Source organism: Diabrotica virgifera, chromosome 7, assembly GCF_917563875.1.
Source record: "Diabrotica virgifera virgifera chromosome 7, PGI_DIABVI_V3a".
NCBI classification, from domain to species: domain Eukaryota; kingdom Metazoa; phylum Arthropoda; class Insecta; order Coleoptera; family Chrysomelidae; genus Diabrotica; species Diabrotica virgifera.
Genome location: NC_065449.1, coordinates 233,910,993 through 233,919,745, shown reverse-complemented (window position 1 = coordinate 233,919,745; position 8,753 = coordinate 233,910,993). Strand labels below are relative to the sequence as shown.

General features: G+C 31.8%; 1 protein-coding gene across 1 annotated transcript; it reads right to left on the bottom strand.

Moving 5' to 3' along the window:
* Nucleotides 1-492: 492 nt before the first annotated feature.
* LOC126888722 (uncharacterized) lies at nucleotides 493-1,429 on the bottom strand. The gene is made up of 2 exons (XM_050657108.1): nucleotides 949-1,429; nucleotides 493-885 (listed from the first exon to the last, which is right to left on the bottom strand). The coding sequence occupies exons 1-2, from the start codon at nucleotides 1,174-1,176 to the stop codon at nucleotides 493-495; spliced, it is 621 nt and encodes a 206-aa protein (XP_050513065.1). The 5' UTR covers nucleotides 1,177-1,429.
* Nucleotides 1,430-8,753: the final 7,324 nt, after the last annotated feature.

Sequence of the window (8,753 nt, the reverse complement as noted above, 5' to 3'; positions counted from 1 at the left end):
GAATGAATATAAACCGACAAATGGATAATGAAGAAATGGAAGACGATAACGAAATAGCCGGACAACCAGCTCCTTTGAATGCAAGACAAAGACAACAGGAGTTGATAAATTATTTTAGAAATAGAAACTAGTTCCAGTGTAACTTTAAAACAATAAAGAATATAAAATAAATAAATATAGAATAATACACAATATTTACTTTTTATTTAAACGAAAAAATAATTTCCAAAACATTTAACAAATACTTAGCATAATAATGAATTAAAAATCAAAGAAGTAATTCCTATAAACAAAACGTTTTTCTTATAATTAATTAAAAAATCAAATATAACAATAACGTAACTTCTCAAACAATGGTCGAATATTCCACGCTTTCACTGGTAGGTGACTCTTCTACATTTATGAGGTAGGTTACAGCAGAATCGAACGATGCAGTGAATTTTGAAGGGGTCACATGTAGTTCCCGTTCTAGTTTTAAAATCTCTAATGTTTTTAGATAACTTTCTTTTGCAAGGATTTCAATTTGGTGTTGTAATTTTTTCTTCTTTCGAAGATTAGTGCTTCGTCAATTGGGCCATTTTCATTACATATTTTCGACTTTTTCCTTTTTGCAAAAGATGCAGTAGGTACACTGCTGCTCCCAGTAGAAATAAACACATTAGTGTTTTTAATTTTGTTTGTTGCACCGTGACCTTGCAAATGGTTTGAATTTTCTATTTCTTGTTCAACGTTCTCAGGATCTTGCTCCCAAGTTTCGGAAATGCCGAGACTACACAGAATTGGATTATCCGGCCCAAGAATGTCGAGAACTACATTGTCCATTTCTGTAAATTTAGAATCTGTGCCTCCACCTGAACCAGTTTTCCTCCTGTTATCAACTTTCTTCTGCAATACGAAAAAAAGTGTCAGATACGCTTACACTTTGGCAAATTAAACGCTAACACTTACCATTGTTGTTTTCTTTAAATTTTGCCAAAATACATCACGGCTGTAAGTCCAATCCTTATTTGGAGGCACAAGCCCTAAACTGGTGGATTTTTGGTGCACAGTTTTCCAACATTCTATTTTGTCTTTTTTTGTTAATTTGTCGGAAAAGCTGCCGAAAAGAATTGCTTTCTTATCTCTAATCTCTTTTAAAATCATAATTTTAGTACCATTTAAGACGCTTTTCGACATTGTCACAGAATTATAAATAACGACTGACGTTTAACTAGTAAATTGTCAACAAAACTATTTTAAGGTTATGTTTATTTACAAACTTGTAACTAACATGCGTGAAGTACACTTGTTGCTGACAAATTTACACATGTAACGAACAAGTTAAATATTTTTTTTGTGAAACGCTAGTTATTAACAACTTGTGATTACAAGTGCTGAATATTAACAATTGTTACTAACAACACTTGTAGTTTTGTGAAACGGGCCCCAGGACTAATCTGTAAAAAAACGTGTATTTTTGGATGTGAGAGATAGCATTCGGTTTTTTGCAGATAAACTTAGGTGATACTTTCAGTAATAATAATTGACTTATGCTCCTTCTCAAATATGCCCGGAGCATTAATAAAAAAATTAAAATATTTAAAAATTTCAAAAAATATCGATTTTTTTCTGCTTTATTTGCTTATAACTTTAAAACCTTTCGTTTTGGAAAAAAGTCATAGAGAAATAAAATAAAGATATTTGAATTTTGTATGATATACGACTGGTCAAAATGTCTTAGTGTATTACCTTTTGTGCCATAATATAGCAATAAATACAAAATAAGGGGGCAAAATACGCCTGTTGTTATTCATTGTTTGTTATCCACTTTGGTGGCACTAAGAACCTTAAAAATTCGCTTAGAAAATTCTTATAACTTACTTAAATGGTCTACCAAATTTCATTAAAATCGACCTAGTAGATTTTGCATAATAAATTTGCAATATAAATGTTTTTAAAAAAATTTAATATTTTTAAAATCTTTCTGAACAAAAAGTAGACCATTTAGAAGTTGGCTAATTTTTTTACATATAAAGAGGTGCGCTGCCTATCTAATACTTTTTACAGAATTAAAATCGTATTATTTAAGGGGCCTCAGCAATGTTGTAAATTTATAAACAATTTTTTGGCTTATAAAAAATAGCTTTGTTTATTAATAAAAAAATTAATTTTTAGCAATGGAAATAATTAAAACCGGTATAATTTGACTTAAACTTTCAAATGCTGTCAGCAGAATTGCTATTTTATTTTTTAATCAAAAGTTATTCTCGTTCAAAAATTGCAATTTTTCGATTTTTTGAATGTTCCACCGCGTTTATCTCGAAAACTATGCATCCTACGAAAAAATTTGTAAGAACATTTTTTGCTTAGAATTACCCAAGAAATACAAAAAAATGTTTTATTTTCCGAAAAATCGATGTTATATAATTCCTCAAGTTCTTTGTTTATAACACCCTTATTGACATCCGGATCAAATGTTACTCAAAAAATTCGTATTCTACGGGTCAAAATACATAAAAAAAAACTTGGGTAAGTCCATCTAAATAAAGGAGCCCGTAGCACCCCCTCCTGGACACAGCGCCAAAATTTTGCGTATATACATTTTATCTTACATATATATCTATCTGTTACGTGTTCCGTCACTTGTCATTCCGCCTGTTCTGTGATAAGGCAACTGTAGATGATGTTGAAAAATCATGGACCACCATAAAAGAATCCTTAGATGCTATGAAAAACACTTTTATTCTCTAAAATAAAACTTCTAACATTAATGAAAGAAGGGCAGTAGAAATATTAGAGACGATGGAACAATGCAGATAGTGTAAGATAAGGCATGACTAAGTAAAAATAGAAGAAGAGATATTTGAAGTATTATGAAGGGAAGCATGGATGTCAAGGGCCAGACTCATTAACAAACGAAGTTCTGGAAATGTGGTACCTGCGCCGAATGCGTAGAATATCATGGAATAGCAAAGTCAGAAATGAGGAGGTTATTAAGAAGAGCGTACCTCGAGGATATGGAACATTTGTATTATGTAAATAGTGAAAAGACTGCATATTTAGGGCATATGTTACCAGAAGAACGATAAACTTCTCAGCAACCAGTACTACAAGGAAAGATGGGGTACGAGAGACCTAGGACGCAAAAATATATCATAGCTGCGTAATATTCGCCAATGAACAGGAATCCACAGCTACCAAATGCTTCGCAATGGTGCTTGAAATAAAATAATGTAATCCTGACTATCTAGCATCTCCCCTGACAAATAATGTTTAGGGTAGACGCCTACGTAGAAATTCAGGACATCTTAAGAGAAGTTTCGTCATTTATAGATTAGTCCTGAAGAAGACGAAGAAGGTTGATATTTCTTCAATATAGTATTATGTATCATTTTATCAATCAAAAATAGAGTAAAAATTTTATTTTTTTTTTAATAATAACGCGGCCATATAAATTTGATACACCCTGTATATTGATCTGTAACTATTTAGTAGAAGGTAGCTTTTACGCAGTGGGTTTATCCTTAATGAGTTTTTCTCTGAAGACTTAAAGACATTTGTAAATGAATGAAGTGAAAATACAATTTATTTCGGATTATAATTTAAAAAGATTGTTTGTTACGGGAAGGTAAAATCCACAGGTAGCTGTAATTATTAGTTTTTAGAAAAATAAAGGTAGTGAGATTTGGAATTTTAAGCCTTTTTGTTTAAGCACAAGAATATGTGTATAATTTCCGAAAAGTGATTAGTTAGAGTAGAAGTATTGTTTGAAAGAATGCCTGGGTTTTTCGAATGAAAAAGTGGAAGGTGGAAAGAGAAATTATTCTGATTGGCTTGGCAATTTGGAATGCGGAAAGAGAGGTTGGAATGTTGAGACAGTTTGGAAAAGAAAGATTATTGTGTGGCCGGCATCCGAGAAGGGCAGTCGAAAAGTTTTCGCGGATAGTTCAGAAGCAAGTACTAGTGGTTGTATGTTAGGGGAGAGTAGCTGAAAAGTGGAACGAGAGACAAATAAAATCGAGAAGAAATATCTCTTTGATTCTGTAAAGTCCAAGAGAGTAAGTTATAAGAAATATCGTTATTAAAATTATTTGTGACACCAAGTAAAAAAGATACTTGGGTCTCAGGAGATTATTGTTGAGAGAAAGTGAGGAGAGATTTTTGGAGCTTATTGAACGAGTACTGGTCAAAAGAGGCCTGGCTAGTGTTTTGGAGAAATAGTTGCTGGTATGCTGCTGGATTGATGCTGAGAACGGAGAGGGCTTTGATTGGTAGCCTAACATAATCAACAAGGAAGAGCTGTTTGGGCCAAGAGAAGACATCATTATGTGTGAATCAAAAAGGTCAGTCAAGAACTTATGTGATAGATGTTCTTTATAATCAGAAGTTAAAATTTTTGCGTAAAAGCATATGAATTAAGATTCCAACATTTCAAAAATTTAATAGGAAATATAAGTAATTTTTGCAAATACCTAAATTTGTTTGTTTAGCTTATTTTATTAATGGTATCAGGAACAAAGCGATAAATATTTGTTTGAATTAGATTAATTATATGGTAAAAGTTTCATTTGAAGAATTATGCCCACGGGATTTAATTGATAGATTTTCAGAGCATTGCTAATGATAATAAAGGTATTTGTATGTGCTTATTTATGGTTTTTCTATTTATTTCCTTTTCCCATTTTATCCCGATAAAGATCAACTAAGAGATACTGAAGCCACGAGAAAGGATAAGTATAACCTAAGATAATTTAGTTAACTTTTTATGACAAAAAGGCACCCTGAGATTTTTTATTAATTTTTTTTGTATGATTTGCGTCAATTCAATAATTAATTAAATAAATACTAATTAATATAAAAGTAAGAGAAAGCAGATCATAACAATAGGTTTCAACTAAATAGTCACTAAACTCATTACCCTTTCATCTTCAGTTGAATTGCAACACGATATATGGCAAAGCACTCCGTAACGTCCTCTGCTTTGAGAAATGGTAAACCAAATATATAAATTTAATACCTATATCTGTTTCTACACCGTTTATGGACAAAAGTACTATTTGGCAACAATGATTAAATTTCAGAAAAATAATATCTTTTAATTAACCTTTATTGTAAAATCGCTCAGGAGTGAATTCGAATAGTGTCGGGAGTAAACTCGACTAATAATATAACTACCTGCTAAAAAATGAGTGAACTCAAAGGTGCCCCTGTCGCCAGCGGGGGTACAACGGCCTCCTTTATTCAGATGGACTTACCCAAGTTTTTTTATGTATTTTTACCCGTAAAACACGAATTTTTTGGGTAACAGTTGATCCGGATGTCGATAAGATTGTTATAAACATAGAACTTGGGGAATTATATAACAGCAATTTTTGGCAAAACAAAACTTTTTTAGTATTTTTTGGGTCATTCTAATAAAAAAATAGTTTTACAAATTTTTTTATAGGATGCAAAGTTTTCGTGAAAAACGTGGTTGAACTTAGATCTGAACTGAACTTAGAACTGAAGATCATGTCAAATTATACCGATTCTGATTATTTATATTGCTAAAAGTAAATTTTTTTATTAGCAGACAAAGCTATAAACAAATAGTGTTTCCCATACCCAATGCATGCGGTTTAATGAATGCTACGTAGAAATAGCCTATTTCTCGGCGCGCCTACTCGTTCGATCTTAGGGCTTGTCCATATGCGGGCGGTTTGCCAACGTCGACTGCGCAGTATATTTGTTTTCCCCCTGTTTTTCTTCGTGTTAGAGTAAAACTCCAAAGACGGCATTAGGGTGAGATCAAGTAAAACAGGTAAAACGCGCAGTCGACGTTGGCAAAACGCCCACATATGGACAAGCTCTTAAATGAGAAATGCATTGGAAACTTCACTCAAACACTATGTGTATATAGCCTTAGTTTAACAGTAAAAAAAAGAATGTGTGTACTTTCTACGCGCGTAAGAAGTTATACTTCTATTATATAATTTCAACGAAATCAATATACTTTAAACAGTTTCTCTACTACTTTCCAAAAATTTTTATTAAAACAATACCAAAAATTAAAAAAATAAAAGAATAAAACACACACAAACACATTGAAAAATGCCACAAATGATTTCTGAACAATAATTGTGGCCAAAAATTTTAATTAAATACGTATTTTCTGAAAAAAATTATATAATAATATACTTACAATCATAAAATCTATAAAAAAAAATAAAAAAATAACAACTTGCTTGGGGCTTGAACCCACTTCACGTCTATCGCGCCGTACGAATGTCGAAGCGATTTCCCACTGCACCACCTTCGCGTATACGTCATGTGGGAATATACACAAACTAAACATTTACTCCATAAACTTTTTGACATTTTGTTTATTTATACGAATTTAATCAAATTATTAGTTTGATTTTTGTCGAATTAAAATACAACAAGATATAGAGTAAGAAAACGATATATTAGATGAAGATTTGTAGAAAGTTTGTTCGTAATCAGATTATGTAAATTAAAGCATTGCCTACTAATAGGTAACTACCTACATTATTTTTTTATATTTTCCAAATAGATAGGTATGAAGATATTTTTTTATTGGAATACAACTGAGACATTTAGAATTACGTACCTGCGGCTTTTCAAAACTATTTAGAAAGTCACTATAATTATAAATTTGATTTTATTTCTGTCCTCACAACAATAAAAACTAATATATACAATATTTTTGTTTACCGATAATATCCATATTGAACAATTATTGACAGATTATTTCAACACCCAGAGCCCGTATAACAACTAATATCATACGGTCGGCGTGCGCATGCGCGCAGATTAATAAAATTTCACCCTTAATGAAATCGCGCCTAAAAAAGTATAATTTCAAAAATTAATTTTTAGCAATGCAAATAATCAATACCGATAGAATTTGACTTGAACTTTCACAGGCGGTAAGCAGAATTGCTATTTTATTTTTTAGTCCAAAGTAATTCGGGTTCAAAAATTGCAATTTTTCGATTTTTGCACTAGAACTATGCATTCTACGAAAAAATTTGTACGAACATTTTTTGCTTAAAATGACCCAAAATATGCAAAAAAATGTTTTGGTTTGCGAAAAATCACTGTAATTCCTCAAGTTCTTTGTTTATAACAATCTTATCGACATCCGGATCAACTGTTACCCAACAAATTCGTGTTCTACGGGTCAAAATACATAAAAAAATCTTGGGTACGTCCATCTGAATTAAGGAGGCCGTTGTACCCCCTGGCGACAGTACTACATGATAAATGCGTATTGATTGATAAATTGAGTGGTAACTCGTGGATACCTTTTAAGTTGTTGTTAAAAATCAATGTTTCGTTTAAAATAAAAAAAGAATCCTTTTTGTTTTATTTATTATGTATAATTTTCTCCAACAAAGATGTTTTAAAATGAACAAACAATTTTTTCTATAAATGAACTTGTAACGATAAGAAAACATTAATCAAGAGTGTCCTTGTTTCTTTCCAGCGGGAGACCGGATGAAAGAAAATTTGAATAGACCCGTAACTTTAATTAGGGCGCCAATTAAACACCAAAAGAACTTTATAAATTCTTAATATACTTTGAAATGCTCATTAATTTTTTTTCTATGGGCATTTCCCACAGCTTCAGGGGTCTTTGTAGTGTGTTGAAAAGATATAAAAAAATTTGTAAAATTTGTTTACCGAAATTTCGTAATCACTTAACCAAGATATCCAAGCTGTACCAACAAATAAGTATGTTTATAGAGTACTATATAGGGTGAGGCAGATAAAGGGCCTATTAGAAATTATATCTCGAGAACTAAAGTAAAGAAAATTATGAAAATTGGAGTATAGGGATTTTGAGGTGTGAACTATTTAATGAAAATATTTTGGTCTCTTTGCTACTTCCGGTTATACTGGAAGTTGATTGTAACTTCGTTTTTTTAAATGGGACACCGTATATATTTTTACGTTTTTGGATTCTCCTCGATTTCTTATTTCTTAAAATATAAGGTGTTGTAATATTATACAGGGTAGATTAAAAGATAATTCCGTTTTTTTTATTAATTTCGTAGCAAAATTCACACCCTGTAGTGTAGAATTGTAGTAGTTTTACATCAAAATCCCTTTATATATATGTGATTTTAGTATGTCTACTAGTAGTAGTCTACTATTGTTACCAATGATTATTAGTATAGCAAAATTTTGAATTTTAGTTTACAGGGTGGATCGAAACTCGGAATGTGTATTTTTTGAGTTTTCTTAAATGGAACACACTATATTTTAGTATTGTAATGAAATGGTATTTTATGGTACTTTTTAATTTCCTAAGCATTCACTATACCCAACTGCTTTAATTTGTGCTTAATTGTTAATCGCACCAACAATCTTAACTACGTAGATATTTTGATAACTCAACCATTATTGGCAATTTTAAGTATCAGTCTCGATTAGTATGTACGAGGGTCGTTTTTTTTAAACTTCCGTTTGTCCATAAAAAATTCCCGTGAAGCGTTTCGTCATTGTGGTGCGCAGTGGGCGACAGCGCATCTCCCCCGCTACACTCTACATTAATCTTGACTTCCAGGCATCAGTCTGTACTGTGCTACACACGAAACAACATGGCCGCGACAATTAGTGCTCCCGCCAAGTGTGAATTACGCGCTGTCATTCGCTTTCATTTGACACATCCTTGATGTGTCAAGTGTGTGTGTCAAATGAAACTTGTGGAAATTCCATTGCCAACGATGTTAAAGTGAAGCGACGGTTGTTTCTCACCGCTTCATCAA

Coding starts and splice junctions, on each gene's coding strand:
- LOC126888722 (XM_050657108.1), bottom strand. CDS start 1,176: ATGTCGAAAAGCGTCTTAAATGGTACTAAAATTATGATTTTAAAAGAG. Junction 886..948: donor ATTTAAAGAAAACAACAATG/GTAAGTGTTAGC, acceptor TTCGTATTGCAG/AAGAAAGTTGATAACAGGAG.